General features: G+C 40.9%; 2 protein-coding genes across 2 annotated transcripts; both read right to left on the bottom strand.

Moving 5' to 3' along the window:
* Window positions 1-488: 488 nt before the first annotated feature.
* Window positions 489-2,374, bottom strand: tmem169b (transmembrane protein 169b; the record flags this gene model as incomplete). The annotated part of the gene is made up of 2 exons (XM_083908949.1): window positions 489-1,123; window positions 2,101-2,374. The coding sequence occupies 2 exons, from the start codon at window positions 2,372-2,374 to the stop codon at window positions 489-491; spliced, it is 909 nt and encodes a 302-aa protein (XP_083765075.1).
* A 6,846-nt stretch (window positions 2,375-9,220) lies between these two features.
* Window positions 9,221-18,187, bottom strand: pfkla (phosphofructokinase, liver a; the record flags this gene model as incomplete). The annotated part of the gene is made up of 22 exons (XM_083908917.1): window positions 9,221-9,368; window positions 9,457-9,562; window positions 9,657-9,756; window positions 10,001-10,112; window positions 10,387-10,448; window positions 10,538-10,702; window positions 11,245-11,397; window positions 11,485-11,572; window positions 11,803-11,873; window positions 11,948-12,094; window positions 12,206-12,269; window positions 12,439-12,503; window positions 12,587-12,712; window positions 13,860-13,952; window positions 14,054-14,149; window positions 14,248-14,356; window positions 14,428-14,472; window positions 15,206-15,371; window positions 15,483-15,672; window positions 16,990-17,067; window positions 17,165-17,238; window positions 18,103-18,187. 22 exons carry the CDS (start codon window positions 18,185-18,187, stop codon window positions 9,221-9,223), a joined length of 2,343 nt encoding a protein of 780 aa, XP_083765043.1.
* Between the last annotated feature and the right edge of the window lie 1,208 nt (window positions 18,188-19,395).

Genomic DNA, 19,395 nt, shown 5'->3' with positions numbered 1-19,395 from the left:
TGAAAGACATTGGTTAATATGTCTTTTTGATGTCAGTGCATACATTTAAATACAGATATTTACAAATGAAGTAAAACGTGAGTGTCCACAGACAGTTTATGAACACTGTATGAATCATTTTGTCATCTGAGGGGAGCTATGATGACCTTATTGAACTGGAAGTAGAAAAAAAAAGACCTCCCACAACTCAGAGTAGTTCAACTCCTTAGGACAGTTCAGGCAGTGTTAAATAATCATTTACAGAATATCACTGAGGGAGTGTTTCTATGGGAGCTTCGAGTAAAATTTCCATAAGCTTAAGATACCATTTTCATCTATCGGTTAAACCTTTATTCTTAAATCGTTATTTGTGATTAACATGAATGTCCTGGCACTTGTGTGTCGCCTATTACTGAACCAAACTTGCATGTTGAGATTCAGTTGAATTATTTAAAGCACTTTGAAGCAATGTCCAATAGTGTGCCTTGGCCTCCGGCATCCGCCTGCTTTCACACCGACGATGTCTGAGCGAGTTCACTGGGAGCCTTGCTCTGCAGCGTCCCAGAAACAGTGTCAGAGTCGAGCAGCTCCACGATGCTATAGGGCGAGCAATCCTCCAGTCCCAGCTTCCCACAGGCCCAGCCACAGAAGCCTTTCTCCAGATCTCGAACGACCTGCCACCACTCACTAAAAGCCCAGGACACCTGCACCACAGCCGAGTACAGAGCAAGAGACAGCGCCACGGGCATGATGAGCACCGGGTAGAAGATGATGAGGAAGGGGCATATTGTAATCTTGTGCCAGAACGTCCGTTCCTCGTTGTACACCAGAAAGACATTGTACCAGGTGAGGGTGCCATAGTAGAAGGAAGTGATGAAGGAGAGGAGAAAGACCACCGGGGCACAGGAGATGCTCCACAGCACAATGTGGGGTCCCTCACACACACCTAAGCTGCAGCTGCGTTTAGAGCCTTCCCCTGCTTCACACTCTGCATCGAGACGTTCTTTTGACCTGGCCAACTCCCTAAGTTCCTTCTCTGTCAGAGTGACATGGATGTCGACCACCTGACCTTTCTTCTTGCCCCGGGTGATGGTGCCCGTTAAGGTCACGTAACGGCTGTCTGGAGGAAGGTTCCATCCTCCACCTGTTAAGAGATAATATAATTTTTTTTTAAAGTCTCCCTGTCCTCTACTCATCTGTGTTTCCTCTTAATTATGCTCTAAATCAGGGGTGTCAAACTCATTTTCACTGAGGGCCACATAATAACAGAACAGAATAAATGTAACCAAATATAATGTAAAATAAAGGCAACTACTCCGTAACATATTGATAAATAACTTTCTGTATTTATTACTTATTACTTGCATGATGCATATGATATACTCCGATCTAGTGGCGGTGCCGTCACTTTGTGGGTAACGCAATCGCAATCGCTATGCATTGTGAGAAATTAAGACCAATTAATCACACACGGGCCACATAAAATGACATGGCGGGCCACATCTGGCCCCCGGGCCTTGAGTTTGACACATGTACTCTAAATAATATTATACCATGGCAGGACCACGGAGACTACCACTAGTAGTGTGTAGTGTACTATAGTGTCGAGATGTAGTTAACACAGCTACGCAGATATATCACCAAATAGATATTTTGACCCACCTCTCTATATATGTCACTTTGGTACATTGAAATGAAGAATTTCAAAAACACCGAAGACACAAAATAGTACATTTTAACTTGATAGTGGACACAGCAGTGGATTAACAGGTCCTATGTGCCGTAAAATAAAACCACTTATTTGCTCTATGGGTTTTGATTCTTCAGTTTCCATTTAGAAAAAAGGCTGTGAGATAGAGCTACAGGCGTAGACTTTATTTGCTGAGCTTTTTGTTTTGTGGCTAAAATCATGTTTTCCCTGTTGGCAGCCCATGTCTCAGGCTGGTTCTCACACACTCCGGCACCCTCTGCTAACAGTACCTCAAACAACCTAAAAAACCTGAAATATGCCTTTCAGTGCTTTATGACATCCCCTCGTTTGCAGAAATCAAGACACATGACTGAATTGTTGACATGGGACATGTTGAGTGTCAAAATAAAACAAAAGGATGCCCGTCTCACCTTCGCTTGTGGGCGTGCAGAGGAATTTAGCTGCTTCCTCAGTGCTCCTCTCTGCTCCCTCCTCGCCGCTTTGCTCCTCTCCGGGCCCTTGCTCCACATCAGAGCGGTAGACAATGATGGACTCTGGACGCAAGTCTTTCTTCTTCCTCCTCTTCCTCCTCATAGAAGGTCCCACTTCTCCATCGTCCACATGATTCCCTGACACGTCTGACCTTCGGGAGATCGTCTGTGGGCTGCCCTCTCCTTCAGTTTGGGATTCCTCTACATGTGCCATCACCTGATCCAGTATAGTGTTTTTGACTCTTAGGCTGTTTTTTTGACTCTTGTTTTGTATCTAGAGACTAGTGACATCTGGAGCAGCACAAACAATGTCACCCATTGAGTTCAGGAGGTTGATTCCAGTCTGATGAAGACTTGAATGCAAAGTGACACAGGCGCAGAAGCTTGATCAGAGGGAGAGAAAGAGGGAGAGCTAAAAGCATGTTTGTTTTCACAGTCACAGTAATCCTGCATGTTTGTATCCTGGCCTAGATCTTGCCCAGTCATCTATTCTGTAGTGATGATGACTTATAGCATCCACATAGTGGCACATTATTATTATTATTGACCTAATGGCAGCACAGTATCCACCAAACAGACAGAGATCAAACCGTTGCAGACAGATGACAAACAAATCGTGATGGATGTGTTCAAAACTAGGATGTTGCCTTAATTATCTCTTTTCTGCATGACAGAGCACCGACAAGCGTCGACCTCCCACCACTTTACTAACACACAATGAGACAAAAACTGCTCCGATCACAGGCGCATCGAGCCTTTTTCATACAGAGAAACAATGAATAATATATAAAGAGAAGATGGATGAAATCGAAAAAGCAGCCCATTCTTCTCACAGCTGATCTCCTCCCATTTAAATCCCACCCATGTCCGCTCTTTGTCTGCGGACGGCAGCCGGCGAACAAACAAGTACGATGATTGTATTTGAACCAAAATTAATTCCTCTTACCTTAAACAGACGTGGACGTGCGCCGTTAAGGAAACTCGTGCCGCGGGAAAGCGCATAAAGGATCAGTGTATTTCGCTGACACACTGCAGGAGAAGCACAAGCATCTCAGAGCGCTGTGTTTCCGCCGCTACAGATGCGTTACGCAAAATGACTTCCAGAATAGCACTAAACCCGCCTCTCCAACCTCTGTCGTGTCGCGCCAATCCCATGACTGACCCCACCATCAGGATCCTGAAATAAAACAGTATAATAAAACAACATAATATCACATTTGATCACGTTTATATACAGAATAATTATACCGTGATTGTAGCCTACTAATTGAAGGCTACTTTTGTGAGCACACACATACTAGGTTAAACGAAAAGACAATGTAAACAATTCATAAACACAATTGATTAAAAAAATTGAATTGACACAGCAATTATTAAATAACTTGGCTTATTAAACGTTGTCTTTCATCACGCGCTATTGAAAGTTGCCAGTTGTTGACAGCATTCGTTTGTAAATTTGGAGTGCGTGAATCTTGGGATCTTTACGGTATTTACATAGAAACGTACGGCCAAAGGCGACCTACGCCACAAAGTGCAAATATACCAATCATAAATAACATTTAGATATTTAAAAATGTATATATATACTCATAACATTACCCAAGAGCTGTTCGCCTTACCGTAACCATTCAATCAAATGCGCACGCAAACTTTAGGCAACAGGTTCACGATTAGCGGCTGATTTGACCTTATGTTGGTTGTAAAATGGACAACGAGGTTCCTCTGAGCAGCATTGACAGTCTTCTTTGTGGTTTAGGTGTGTTTTTTAATGTTTTTATTTCTGCTTAATAGTTGTACTTTTGTTATAATGTGATATTCGTTAAGGTTAAATGTTTGGTATCATCACAAGTTTAGCTAATAGCCAGTGGTATCAGCAAGCTAGCTACTGACAGCCTAAGCTAATTAAAGTAGACAGACAAGATAATTGTTGTTTGTTTTTTACAGGTCTTCAAATTCGGGAGCTTTCTCAAAAGAAGAATGGATACAATCAACAAATTGAAGGTATTACCATAAAAACGAGACAGCGAAACAACAAAATATCCTCAATTAAATTACATTGCAGAGGGCTTATTATCACTTTTAGGTATAATCATATATGTGTTCAATGTTGTCCCTCACTTGTTTATGAATGTGTTGATAGTATGCAGAGCTGACATTGCTGAGTGCAGGTCTCGCATTGAAACCCTCAATAAAGACATCAAAGAACTTGAGGAGGCAATCAGGGTGAAGCAGAGCTCTGTGAAACATAATAAAGATGTTGCAAAAAGGTACAGTATGATGACTGGTGGGTGGGTGATAGTGTCACATTAGGATTGTACATTTAACATAACTATCTTACTGTTTGTCATCCATTTCACTGTAGCATGAAGGCGACAAACAGCCGGCTCCTCCAGTATGAGAAGATGCTGAAAGCAGAACTTGAGCGAAGAAAAGCCAGCTTCAATGAGGACAAGTCGGTTCAGTTACTTTTGGTGTTTGAATGTGTTCATCCCACTCTTTGCGTGCTCTAACCTAACCAAGGTGAACTGCTGTATTTTTGCAATACCCACAAAGGGAAGTCTTTGAAGAGAGGGTTGCAGGCTACAGGAAGATATTCCAGTCACACAAAGAACATTATTGCAAAAACCCTCTGGCTCAAAAGCTGCTCGGGCTGCAGGCTGAAAATGAGGAGATAGAGTGTAGGATCAAAGCTTGTGATGATCAAGTTACGATGAAACAGAAAGAGCTCCAACGTCTCACTGGTAAATAGAGGAAGCTCTCAGAGTGTGCAAACCTCTGCCAAGGTGGTTCAGATGTCCACAATTTCTCAGTCAGGATGAGATTATCCACCAGAATTGAAAACTTTCTTCCTTGGGTCATAATCATCATCGCCCAGAAAATATCATTACTTTTTTGATCCATGTTGCATAAAAACAGACATAAATCAAACAAACAGATGAGGACAAAAACGTAACCTCCTTGGCAGAGGTAATGACCCTTTAAGATCATTACATCTTACTCTGCTAAGGCTGAACTCTGAACTGAATTTCTTAATGCAGTTGTCTTGTTTTTATTTTGTTTGGCCAGGTCTAGCCGCCACTCCTGTTTCCACTGAGGAATTACCGGACAGGTATAATTTAATGAATGCAACAAAAACAAATAATATGAGTGATTCTGTTTGGCTCTGTGATGGACTGGCAACCTGTCAAGGGTGTACCCCGCCTTTCCTCCCATGTCAGCTGGGATTGGCAACAGCGACACCCCCGTGACCCTCATGTGGAGGATAAGTGGCAGAAAATTAGTAATTCTACTTTTCTTTACAGTGTTTGTGTTGAACTGCCCATAAAAGAGCCACAAGAAAAAACAGATCCTCAGATAGAGGACAGTGATTCTGCCATCAACATCGAATGTCTTCATCTCAAGCAAGCACAGGTAAACAGGTGCCATAACATTTTAAAATGCAGTCACCGTTTGATATACTGAAAAGGGAAGCTGTATATTCATAAAGAGCATTGTATATCATAAGTAGCCAATCTGTTAACCGTGATGAGATTTTTGCAGACTACAGAATCTGTAGAAGCGAGTGCTGAAGATGTTCAGATGGAACACCAGGTCCAGGACACAACCACCTGCAGCCTTGAGCCACAAGAAGGAAGCGGAGAGTTAAGGTCACATGAACAGCAGACTGGTAATTAAAAAAAAAAGTTAGATTTTTAAATGCCAACATCTTCACACAATTTGCTGTGTTTATGTCACATATAAACATAAGTAAAAAATATGTATTTTTACAGAGGGAAGTTTGCCAAATGAGATGCATATTGACGAGAAGGAAAAGGAAACAGAACTACAGGACAAAGTCTTGGTAATTTTTATTTTTCTATTATACCAAGAGCGGCTTTCAGTGGTCAGTTTTCCCTGGTTTACAAAAAAATCTACATCATCATCATCTACCACGCTGTGCTGTAATCACAGTTAAGTAATGGAGGTTCATGAGTTTATAATCTCCACTTTTTCATGTTAAAATCAGCTGACTCATCATGAGGACGTTTTTGGAGTACATACAGTATCAGTACAGTTTATCAGGAAGGGATGGTGGAGATACTTTTGAGTTGCATTATAGTAAATGATGCTCCCTCACTAAAAACTCCTCTCAAATTCAAATATACATCAAATAATGACACAGCATTATTCGTGTCTTCACTACAAGTTTCTGTAATTTTGAAAAGCTTTTATACCCAGGGTGTTTTCTGCATATAGGAACAGCAGAGTAATGTGTCAGAGATGGAGGAGGCAGTGGAGGTTGAAGACGATGATCAAACCTCAAGAGAGAAGGACAACGGACACGCTGATTTTTCACCAGCCCCTGTACCTTCAACCCCTGCACCTTCCACCCCTGCATTTTCATTCACGTAAGGGTTTGACCCAACTTGTATTGAAATCACTGTCTACACATCCATTAAAAGTTGTCTTTCGTGTTTTTACTTCAGTTACAGTCCGACCAGGTCCCCGCACACAGCAGCATCCGAGACCAAATCTCCAGCTCCCCTGTTCTCTGTCAACTCTGAACCGAACACCCCGTACTTCTCTGGATTTGGGTTTGACATGGGCCCATCACAAGTTGAGGTAAAAAAAAACGAGCAATATTCAAGAAACCATTGTTTTCTTTATTTTATTTTGCAAACTCTGTTTGTGTGCAGGACACGTCGTTTACTTTTACCAACTCTTTCTTCAACGATAAGGTACTTCATTTGTTACTGGAACAGTTTTTTCTTTCCGTATTACTGCAATTACACAGAATGTTGTTGATGTCTTTTCAGAACGCAACAGAACCAAAGACTTCAAGTAGTAAGTTTGAAGACACATCTCCCTGTTTATGTGTTTATATGTGACATCTGTTGCCCATTTTGAATTAACGGCAAGAAACTGATTTTGCAGCCCCAGAGTTTTTGTTTGGCCAGTCAGAACAAGGAGAAGACTTTCAGTTTGCCTTCAACTTCATGAGTCCTCAGGCATCGAGCAAAGATCAAAATAAAGAAGATTTTCCATTTTCATTCAACATTTGAGACATTTGTTTAGTCACACATTAACCTAAAATGGTTTGTTTTGTTCTTAGACCAGTTCTCGATTCGTCTGTTCCTGCTTTACGTGAAATTTGCCGGTTTCGGTTTATTCGGGTTTTAGTCTCTTAAAAAGTTCCTATTTTTTGTATCAGTATGTTGAACACATTTCACATAGCCTCATAGTTGGATAACATTTTATTGAAGAAACCAGATGTATTATTAGCAACAACATAATACACAAGTCCATATTTCTTTGCATTCTTCCCTTTTGTGACAGCAGCAGTTGTAAAGTTAATCTTACAGTGTAATAAACTGCTCATTGGTAATAATTTTTCCGATTCCAACATTTACTGTTGAGTTAGTCAGTGTAAGTGTATATTTTAATTAAATTAAAATAACACCTCTTTGGTCCCAGGAGTCATTTATGGGTTTTATTTTATTGCAGCAAACCACAGAACAAATATAATCTGCTTTATATAATATTTACTGAACAAAGATCTGAAATACATAATTCGGTACTTCACAAAATTATAACTTACAGTAAAGAATTTCCAATACTTTTCGATGACAACAATTAACATTTGTCGAATAAATTTGAATAGCAAAGAGTGCATGTGAAGTGTTAAAGTGGCAGAAAGGCAGCACAGCAGAAGTTTAGATTTTCTTCTGCTCATTGGAGTTCACAGCAGTGTGAGTGCTGGCCTGTGGAATGTTGTTCCACTCCTCCACAGGAGCTTTGTGGATTGTTGGAACTTTACTAGCTGTGGCTTACATTTCCCAATAGGATGATCCACATCATCCCATAGATTTAAAAAAATAAAAAATTAAATACAGTATGCAGTACAAAGATGCCTTCAGTGTCTAAAAAAGATGGATCCTTTCGTACCTCCATACAAACTACATTAAGAAAAAAATTAACATCAATTTGTATTAGTAGTAAAAAAAATGATGTCTATGTAGATTCTCATTATCCAGGTTATTGTTATCCAAAACAGGCAGGTGTAAAGAGGGCCATTAAGTTTTTCTTGAAGACGTTTCACCTCATCCAAGAGGCTTCTTCAGTTCTGAAGGTTTGTGGTGAAACACAGCAAATATGCCACTGTCAAAAGTGGGCAGTGCTCACTCTAACGTTGTGCTCAAACGACAGCCGTTGGGCTGCTCCAAGGTGCGATAGAAACCGCCATTGAGAGTCAATTACTGTTGTTGGAGAGCTCCAGGGTTGTTAACAACGGTCATCAGAGCGTTAACGTTTCATGGAATGTCTGTGGGCCACACGGTTGGTGTAGCGGTTAGCACTCTTGCCTTTGCAGCAAGAAGACCCGGGTTTGCGACCTGGTCCCCTGCATGGAGTTTGCATGTTTTCTCTGTGTGCGTGGGTTTACTCCGGGTTCTCCGGTTTCCTCCCACAGTCCAAAAACATGCAATATGGGGATTAGGTTAATTGGACACTCTAAATTGTGTCCAACCAGTGAGTGGATGGTTGTTTGTCTCTATGTGTGGCCCTGTGATGGACTGGCGAAATGTCCTATCGCCCTACGTCAGCTGAGATTGGCACAGCGAACCTCATGTGGAGGATAAAGTGGTAGAAAATGGATGGATGGAATGCCTGTGGTCACAAAAAGTTCATTTATAGGTGAAATATCTTCAAGAAAAACTTCCAAGTCTCACTTACTACACACTCAATGTGTTTTGTTTACATTCTGCAATCTTTGTTAAGTTTAGTTGCATATATTTTATCTTTTTAAGGCAGTGAGTTGACTTTCCAAAGGCTTGTTTAGTACAAAGAAAAAGACCTGTATTGCAAGCACCAGTCAACAAAAGTATACCTGAAGAAGTATACTTTTATATTATGTACAACTCTAGCCACAATGGTACTGACAACAGGCTGAGATCAATACATGCTGAAAAAGTGTTCAGTCCTGTGAATATACACGATATAAGACTGAAAACTCTTGAGAGGTGAAATAAACTGCAGGATGGAGGTTTAAAAAAGTGCAGAGTAAACAGTAGACCTACAGAGTTTAGAAGCCAGCATCGATGCTGATGGAGCGTCGAGTCACATGTTCAATCTCCCCTGGGACGTATTCACAGAAGCTGGTTTGGTACTTGGCCAACATTTTGAGCATGGGTCGTAGATTGAACCACCACTGGACCTTGGGCATCCGGTGCCTAAAAACCAGTGACACACAGTATATTAACGTATCGTTGAGAATAAAATTGAAAATTGTTATTTGACAAAAACTCTGAATTCGCTCACTCGAAATCAGTCACATCCTTCAGTTCAGCAACAGGGATGAATGAGATGACCTTCCTTTTGAGGCTGAGCACACAGGCTGTGTCTGGTGAGCTGGTGAACACTCGGCCTAGTGGGGAAAACGGTGGACTCATGACATCACTGGGGGTTTGACTCCTGAGCAATTTACTCACATAAACTACTACTTTATACAGTAACTGTACCTTCTTTGAAGTTTTCCCTCAGTTTGTCTGAAATCCACTGGATTGCCCTCACACCCAACTTTGTACCATAGTTCCTGTCAAAAGGAGAAGGTGCCCCTCCCTAAAGTACAAAAGCAAACCAATTATAGATGTGGTCACTATGTAGAAGAGAACCCTTTAAAACCCCTTTCCCAAAAAGGGTTCTCCTATGAGGACAAGCTGAAGAACCTTAAATGGTTCTACTTAGCACTTTTATTTCTAAGAGTGTACTTAACAGTGGAGTGTCACTGACATGATGTTGATATTGTTTGTAAACGGCTAAGCTTTGATTTGTCAGAGTGTACGATCACACAGAGGTTCATCACCTGCTGAAGGTGTCCCAACACATTGACTCTGCAGTCGAAGATGCCCTTCCCCTCAGCTGTATACAGCCTATGAATGAAGTCTGTGGTGTAGTTTTCATGGCATTTCTCATTCCTGTTGTGACAGAGAAAAGGATCGAGCAATGTTAAACTACATTCAACAATATTACATGTACAATACAGTGCCGAGTCTAATATATTTTATTCCTAATTGTGGCAATGTCCCTCTAGTCTGTTCTGTTCTGTCACTGGAATGCAGGAAATCCATATTGATGCATTGCCATGGAAAAATATTTGTTCTCACTCACTACATTAGACAACATGATGGCAAAGTCACAGATGGAACACAGATTAAAAGATAATTGTAATTTAAAAAAAAGCTTATATACCTCAGTACTAGGCCACGCTGGACATCCTTCTTCATCTTTTCAGCTAAATGCTCCACATTGGTCTGTCAAAGGATAAGATAAATTAAATTAAAAGCAGCAAATATTACAGTTAAAGGAGAAGGAAAAGCACAGGCTTTTAGTTTGGTCTCACCTTCAGGTCGTGGATATTGAAGGGGTCCTCAAAGATGTAGGCTGCATCAGCGCCCACAGCCATGGCGGTCGAGGTTGCCAGATAGCCACAGTATCCACCCATGGTCTCCACCACAAACACTCTCCTCTTGGTCCCACTGGCAGACTGCTTGATCTTGTCACAGCCCTAAACATTGACATGAAATGAGGTCAAAGTGGAGATGTAGAGTTTGTTTATGAATGTAATTAAATGAGAATGTATCTGCCGCCAGGTTAGAGAATGGACAGCAACAGTTTTCCAACCACATAGTGTATGTTTTGTAATAAATCTGAGTAAATGAACACATTGTCATTCAGGTAGTGTCAACCCATACTATATGTGCCTCTAAAAGGGAACATAGTTTACAAAATTGGCATCATGTGCTACTGGAAAATACCAAAAATTGTAATTTAAGTGAGAAGTAGACTCTTTTACACACAGACTTACATTCAAATGGAGTTCTTTTTGCAACCTGTGGTATCGCCCCCTGATGGTTACTGAATAAATTGTTACTACTTACTTGGTTACTCACCCTTAAAATGAAAGACTGACAACATTTTATATACAGTGTGATCTAAAGCTTTTGTCAGATATGGCATTCAAAATTACAGAGGGTTACTAGAGTACTACCTGCCTAAAGTGTTTGCCCATATTATTCCCAAAACATCAAATTTGATGCTCAGTGTTACCTCCATGGCAGCGTTGACTGCAGTGTCCGCTCCCAGGCTGAAGTCAGGTCCAGGCACATTGTTGCTGATGGTGGCAGGGATCATACACATGGGGATGCAGAGCTCCTTATGGAGTTTCTGAGCTTCATACAGCTGCAGCACACCTTTGTAGCCCTTTAAACGTCATCGAGCAAAAGCACTGAAAACCACTCCTATTTGAACAGTGACATGTGACTGTTCAACAACTAACTGATACTTTACCTCAAAGCCTCCAATTACAAGCAGAGCTGATATGTTAAACTTGGCAATGGTTGCCACAATCTTCTCCATGTTCTTGTCTGGAAGGGTCCTGAAGAAGACACAAACAAATTGTATAGGTGACCCAAAACTTTTGAACGGTAGTGTATAACTGCACCTCTGTGTAAACTGCATATTATCAACTTTCTGTGAGTGGCAGCCCACATTCTCAGTTACAGTTTTAAATACTAAAGTTCACTGTTGTACATATTTTAGATACATTGCCTCTAAGAATCGTGAATCCATTTATTTTCATAGAAATCAAAGGGTTATGTCACTAACCTTTTGGTTCCTAGCAGGGAGCCACCTTGGCCTGTCCATCCGGCCACTTTGTGCCATTCCATCTCAAAAACCTGTACAAAGGCAGCGGTCAGAACAGAACAGATTCCTCTCGGATATGAGATAGAAGAAGATAAAAATGACTTACTGTTTCATTGGCAAGTCCTTGAAATCCATCTTGGACCCCATAGACTTTGTGTCCATGGGCAAGCGCTAATCTTACAGCCGATCTCACCGCTGCGTTCATCCCTGGAGCAGGAGCGCCCACATTCAAGATAGCCAAAGAGAAATTGCTCTGTGGAAACAATAGTCACATATATAAATAAGCACATTATGTTCAATATATTTGGGAGCGTGTAGTATGTGTGAGCATGGCGGTATTTGTTTATGGTTGTCAGAGACTCACCTTCACCTGGGCAGGTTTTTGGAAGGCAAGAAGTTTGTAGATGTTCCAATTGTTCTCAAAACTCCTGCAACAGCACGATCGGGTTTAGCTTTTAGCTTGTTTTTTTATTGGCTACGAAACACCAAGTTTATTCACCGAAACAACAGATAAAACAGTTGACTTACATCAATGCAGCATAATTTCATATAAATTCTATAAATATTTAATATACAAGAATAAGCATGAGCTCTCACCCTCCGCGCAGTTTGACAGCTTCTTCAAACCTCTGCTCATTCATGGCCTTCTGCACCAACTTTGTCTGAAAAATACAGCAACACACTGCTGTTTTAGGCTCATGTCCAACGAAAACAACAAAAGAAGAGAGGAGAGAGAAAAACTCACCATCTCCACACACTCCATTAGAGGAAGACGGACGGCATGGTTACCCGACAGGCCAATGACACAGGCTGGGGTGTCAGGAGAGGCCTCTAATAAGGCAACCACTGCCTCCACACCCTGTTTAGTGCTCTGAAAAAAGGGTTTTTTAAGAGTTAGGGTGATATGTGGAAGAATGAAAATTAATTCCGGTCCAATTCTATGGATGTTCTGATGAGCTTTTTTTTCCACTACACAATGGAGACAGAAGGCAACAGCATGGCAGCACAATTGTGTTTGAAGAGCAACATTAGCAACAGGGTTTTATAGGCCCTGTTCAGACCTGGTATCTGTCCTCAGTGATCCCATTATATTCAACTACTCACACCTGGCATTAAAATGCATCCTGGATGTGTTTCCTGTTGCAATATATGATCGGATCTGGCGTCCCCTCTCTTTACTCAAATACACACTGATGTCATGTTTGTTAGCAAGAACAACATTTTATTTTTAACTGGACTTACTGTCTGATGCTGGCATGTTTGTGTGTTACAGTGAGTGACAATGAGAAAAGCTTGAGTGAATCAACATGAGAAAAAAGATATCATGTGAACACACTGTGTTAATGTGGTGCCAGTGGCTATAACCACACGTTTCCTCTAAGGTTTGTTTTTAATAAATCCCAAACTTTGTGTAGAAAATGATGTAGGCTTTCTTTTGTGCTTACGCAAGACCTACTGTATGAATGAGGACAGATACCAGGTGTGAACACAGTCCAAGTATAGGACAAGGACAAGTCAAAGACAGTCAGTTGTTGATTAGGCAGACAAATGATCTGTGACACGACAAATATGAGCTCAACTCATCAACAACACAAACAGACACAATCTGTCAGTGATCCCATTTGGCCAATCTTATCAACATCTGTGGTATTTTCCTATCTGTGCTGAGAGTGGTGGCTGAAAAAACGTATTTTCATTTTTGATCGATGTGCTCAGTAATTAATACAAACTTTGAAGAATGTTTTAAGCACTGAACCGAGGCAAAAGACGCTGGCATAAACCATTTAAACCATAAGGACGTGATTTTCCGGTTGTATTACAGTTTGTAAAACACAATTTGTACAGTTTGCTCAAATGTCATACATAATAAATAATATCAACTATTAGGGTAAAGAAAAAATCTGAGTCTAAGATGCATCTTTACTCTGTTTTGTCTCTATTGCCTCTACTCACTCATGCTGAAGGTACTCAGGAGGTACGTAGATTCCCACCACATACACAATGATGTTCAAACTCACCAGAATTCTATCAAACGCTGAGGGAGTTCCACCTCGCTGAACATGGCCGAGTACGGTCAGTCTGGTGTCATAACCCAGTCGTGTCACCACCAGCTGCAAACAGACATTAAAGCATTTCAGTGTGTTGAGCCGAGAGAGAAAAAATGAGTCTGTAATACGTGACAGCAAGTTTCAGGATGACTCTATTTACTTACATCTTTCACATATGTCGCTGTGATGAGTTTTCCTTGTCTGTCAATGGCTCCTTCTGCGAGGATTATAATGTTGAGTCTTGACCCCTTTGCACGGCTCTGAAGGGACACAGATGCATTAACTGATGCTTCTTCTAAGTACTGAATTCAATCTCTATTGCAGAAATGTTTGTCGGTGTCTAGCTTTAATGTCTTACATTCTCCAGACGGGTACACATTTGGTCCTCCCAGCCTTCATAAGGAGGAGCCTCTGGAATAAAGAGCCAGTCTGCCCCAGACGCCAAAGCTGATACCAAGGCTAGATACCTGACGTAACAGCAAACAATTTAGAGCGGCAGTGTATAAATTACACCAAACCAGGTCAGAGTGTCACTCACCCACAGTGTCGGCCCATGACTTCCAAAACAAAAGTGCGCTGGTGGCTGTAGGACGGAGACAAAAGTGAGTGAAACAACTTATAAAGTTTTGCAGCAAGTACAAGAGCATTCAAAGCGTTGTCAGCCTGCAGCAGCGTATAGCGACGCTAAGATACAAGTCTGTGCAAGCTCAGACAAACTATGCCTAACAGACTTGAATGGAGGAGTTGGGTGATTGTCAAAACTACTTGGCATTGAGGACTCCGCATTCCTTTATAAAAGATCTTTATAATTAAGATGAGCCTCTTGTCTCACTCCCTATGCATTTTAATATGATTGTTATTTTTTTGTTTTTTTCTTTTGTTTTACTTAAAAAAAGAAGACATTTGTAGTGATGTATGTAATAATAAAAATTAAGATGAGCCTAAGCATCAAGTAACACATTCTACCAGTATTTGTTTATCTGCAAATCAAAAACTTTTTTGATAAAACAGCAAAAAAATGTGCCCATGATCATTTGTCTGATCCCAAACTATCGTCTCCACACAGCATCTTTTGTCCAAACAACAATTCCATCCCCATAGATTACAACTTATACTGTAAATACCATGTGCATACTGTGTATATTCTGCAGACCGCAAATTTCCCCACTGCGGGACTAATAAAGGACTATCTTATCTTATCTTATTAGGTTTTATATCATATACTGTGTGACACAAATCCTCACATTTAAGACTGTTTGGATTAAGTTTGACATACAGGATGAGGATTTCTATGAATTGAAATGAATTAGTCTGACCTCTGTGCGGTAGTCATGATGGCATCAACTATCTCCATGATGCGGTGTAGCGCAGAGTCCGCCCCGATGGTCATGTCAGTGCCACAGAAGTCGTTGTCAATGGAGCCCACGAGACCCACAATGTTCAAGTGGTCATGCTCCCTGGCCATGGCGTCTGTGATGCGTCCTAAAATAGCACAAAGGCACACAGCGGTTTACTTGTACACAAATGTAAACTTGAATTAAATTGCGTTTTTTGTTTTGTTTGTTTTTTAATCCATGGAAAAAAGCACAGTACCTTTCACTACAAGCTCCTCCAACAAACCGCTCCACTCGTTGCGGAAGAGGTTGGCTCCGGTGAGGCTGCCGTCTCCACCACAAACACACAGGTTGGTGATGCCTTTCTGCACCAGGTTGAAGGCTGCTGCAAGTCTTCCCGCTCGAGTCATGAAGACCTTGCATCGCGCACTACCAATCACGGTCCCACCCTAAAGAACACGTTGTATGTTATCAAATAAGACAGGCAGAACATTGTAGCCTGATCTGTCACTGACAAACACACACAATGATACCAGACCTAAACTGCGACCACAGAATCTGGATCTATCAGGACACCAGACACGCTCACAAGATAATTAAATGATTAAAGCAGGCCTTTAACACAAATCCAATACCAAACACCGTTCTCTCTGAGGTCAAATGATTCTGCAATGCACATGGAGTTTTTAATCGCCTTCGGCTTTGATCAGCATTACATGACAACAAAAGAACAAGCTAAATTTGTGTTCTTCATTTTTGACAGTGACACACATTCTTGCACCATGTTTGTAGTTGCTATGCTTTGTTCTGCATTCATGTTCCAGGCAGCGATGAATGTTTGTGGTGGTTACTTTTTCAAAGCTTGGGACAACACTCATTATTATTTATTTCATCGGTTGCATCAACTGAAAGATTCTCTGATAGAGGTACCGAAGTAAAAAGATACAAAATAGTAAACTGTCATAACATTATTTCTGAACACCACAGTGTTGTCGTTTTTACTGATTTTGTTTCTGGTGCATTTGTGACATCACAATACACACATCAGTGAAAACAAGAAAATCACAGGACACACCGACTACTGCAATGGGAATGGCGATGGTCCATTCCTTAAAATAACCATCTATTCATATGGATATCAGTCCGATATCAGTTCTGTTGCATATTTTAAATAACTATGCTGATTCATTACTGCCTAGTCTGTGGCCTGGTGACAGTTAACCCCAAGCTGTGTGACAGAAAAGCAGATGAGCAGTATGAATGTGTGAGTGAATGGGTCTGAAAGGCAAAACTGTAGTGTAAATTTGCTCACACGGTGTAATAAACCCTCTATGAAGCATTTACGTGATATCCAATATCCCATCCAATGATTTCAACCAGTATTGGGCCGATACTGAATATCGTATCTGCTCATCCTTAATTAGCAATGAAATGCAATGTCAGTGGGACTGCTTTTAACTTTATTTTTGAATAATGCAGAGCAGACTGCTGTCTGACATGCGTATAGCACATGCAGAAAGAGTCCTTACCCGGTTATTACCAGTATAAGATAGGCAGGTAAAGGAGAGATCACAGGAGATGGATGAAAAAATACAGGTTATTTAAAAACCATCGAGAGAGAGATTTCAGGCAATGACAGTACCAACAACAACATAGTTCAAAGCACATCAGGGATTTTATACGACAAATATTAAATTAACAATGTTCTACTAATGTGCTTCCAGCATGACTTGCTTCTGGGAAACCATGACAATGTTTCAACGTACCAGTTGGATGATGTTGGTCACACTGTGCCAGTGGGCCAGTTTGATGTTCTCTCCTCCATCCACCAGGCCCTGGTATCCCTGAAAAAACACAAAGATGCATACAGCTAATCCCAGCCCAACTGAATACATGCATTTATTGTGGCGACAAACACACACACATAAACAGCTTGTTTACCTCGTTAACAAGATAAACCTTCGCTCCCACATAAATGCCCATTCGTGCCACAGCGCGGACAGCGGCATTCATCCCTGAAAAAGAACATATTTATTGTTTCACGCACATGTAGCTGCACCAGAGACTAGGGTTGACATGACTTCATTATTCAGTTGTTGGGCAAAAGTATCATCTGTCACCTGTGGAGACTCTAACTGCCAGTTTTCACTTTGCACACATAGTTAGGCAACAGCTATGATGAATGACAACACATTAAAGAAGTACTGGCATCTAATACCAAACAATATAGTACTAGTATGATACAGAGCAATGCTTTAGTTTACAACTGCATTAAATTTAAATGAAGGCTGCAACGATGATTCGATTATTAATCAATAACTAATCAATAACTTAATGAATTGTCAACTATTTTCAGATTTATATATTTATACATTTTTATGGACCAAGTGAAAAATAAGAAAAGCAGCAACAGCTATGTATATGTATGTATGTGTGTGTGTGTGTGTGTGTGTGTGTGTGTGTGTGTGTGTGTGTGTGTGTGTGTGTGTGTGTGTGTGTGTGTGTGTGTTTAACAGCTGCTTATAGCTACGTGATAAACGGGTGGGCATAAGTGGGTTATTACTACAGGTGAGTAGGAATGTTGTAGTATGAGTCTAGGCACAGTATAGCGGTATGGAGCCATACCTGAATCAGTTAAAATCAGTTACGCAGCCCTAACCTGATAAAGACACCATAAAAACACTAACATGTAACCACACAGAGAGCAGAAAACACAGCACACATGTTGTGAAATTCACACAAATGACTGGGTTCAGTATGAACAGCTGCATTTTGATGAAACGCTCAGGAAACCAATTCCATTTCTCACTGTGTACACAGAGCAGTTGTACGAACCTGAAGGCTACACCATGCACTACAATGCAATATATTCAGGTCACCTTGTGCATCTCCACCGCTGGTCAGAACCGCTAAAGCTTTCCCGGCTCCGGTCATTTTCAGCTTCTCCAAGTCCACCGTGGCCATTTTTGCTCCGTCACTCCGAAAACCACCAAACGACGCGAATAAATATAGTAAAAATCGTTTCTAAAAGAGAAATACAGTATTATGTACGTGCTGTGACACTTCCTAGTTGATAACAGGCTGGACCCTGAACGCACCACACCCACACTGACACTTCCCCCTTCTCCAGAGTCTGACTCCGCCCCCCGTGCACATACGATCTCACTCAAAGTGCGTTTGTTTTACAAACCGGGAAAGTCCGACGCTTTATTTGTCTCTCGTGTCTCTCTCATTAATGCCCAATACTTGTCCCTACTCGAGAAACCCCGCCCACTTGCTGAACGCCGAAGATGTGTGGAAGGAGGAAAATGCGCACAGCACGTAGCACACGCATTACAGGCATCCTCCACTCCGGAAGAAAACTTCTTTTCATCATCATTAACATGTGACATGAAAGAAAAAAACGTTGTAACTAAAATAAAAGCCCAACTCCTTTATAATTCTTATTTCACAAACTGTAGCATTGTCGTGTACTAAAGGACAGCGATGATATTTAACTAATATCAGTCCAATATTGGTCAAAAATCACTGGATCAGATATCAGGCATAAAAATATGGATTGTTTATTTTCTTTTTTATGGGAGAAGAATATTTGTTAAACAGGTGGAGAATTATGACTTTGAAATTAAAGGTGTTATTAACATAGTTTAAAAGATCTAAAATGATTATATCAGATTAATATCAGTATTCCTAGTGTGATACTTTGTAGGCTTGTGAATAGAAGTATTTTAGTTCCCGGTTACTTTTTAAATATTTACATGGGCAGTTGTACAAGAGCTGGTCATTAATATGGGTGCTCCAATTTCTTTATCTGATCTGCATTGTGTAATAATATAACTGAGCAAAATAAATGACTGCAGTTGAGCTTATTTTAAAGGAAAGTATGGTTATTTGAGGTCTAGACACAATTATTAACAGACTTCTTTGAGCATGCTTACATCTCTGAGAACCAGTGTGAGACGGGGACACACAACCATGGCTGTCTGCCTGCAGGGACACAACCACAAATAGAGGTTAGCCACTTAATTAAAGGAGTTAAATCTATGCCCGCTACAGTTTAAGATACCTTATTCATATACTCACCGCCTTTTCTTGCGGTTTTTGTTTGTAAACCGTTCACTCCCTGCACCAAAGTCCACGATCCACCGAAGCTTCCATCACCTTGTGACTTC

Source organism: Microchirus variegatus (assembly GCF_963457635.1).
Source record: "Microchirus variegatus genome assembly, chromosome: 22".
Lineage (NCBI taxonomy): Eukaryota > Metazoa > Chordata > Actinopteri > Pleuronectiformes > Soleidae > Microchirus > Microchirus variegatus.
Note: the sequence above shows the minus strand (reverse complement) of the source record. Positions and strands in the feature narration are given on the sequence as shown.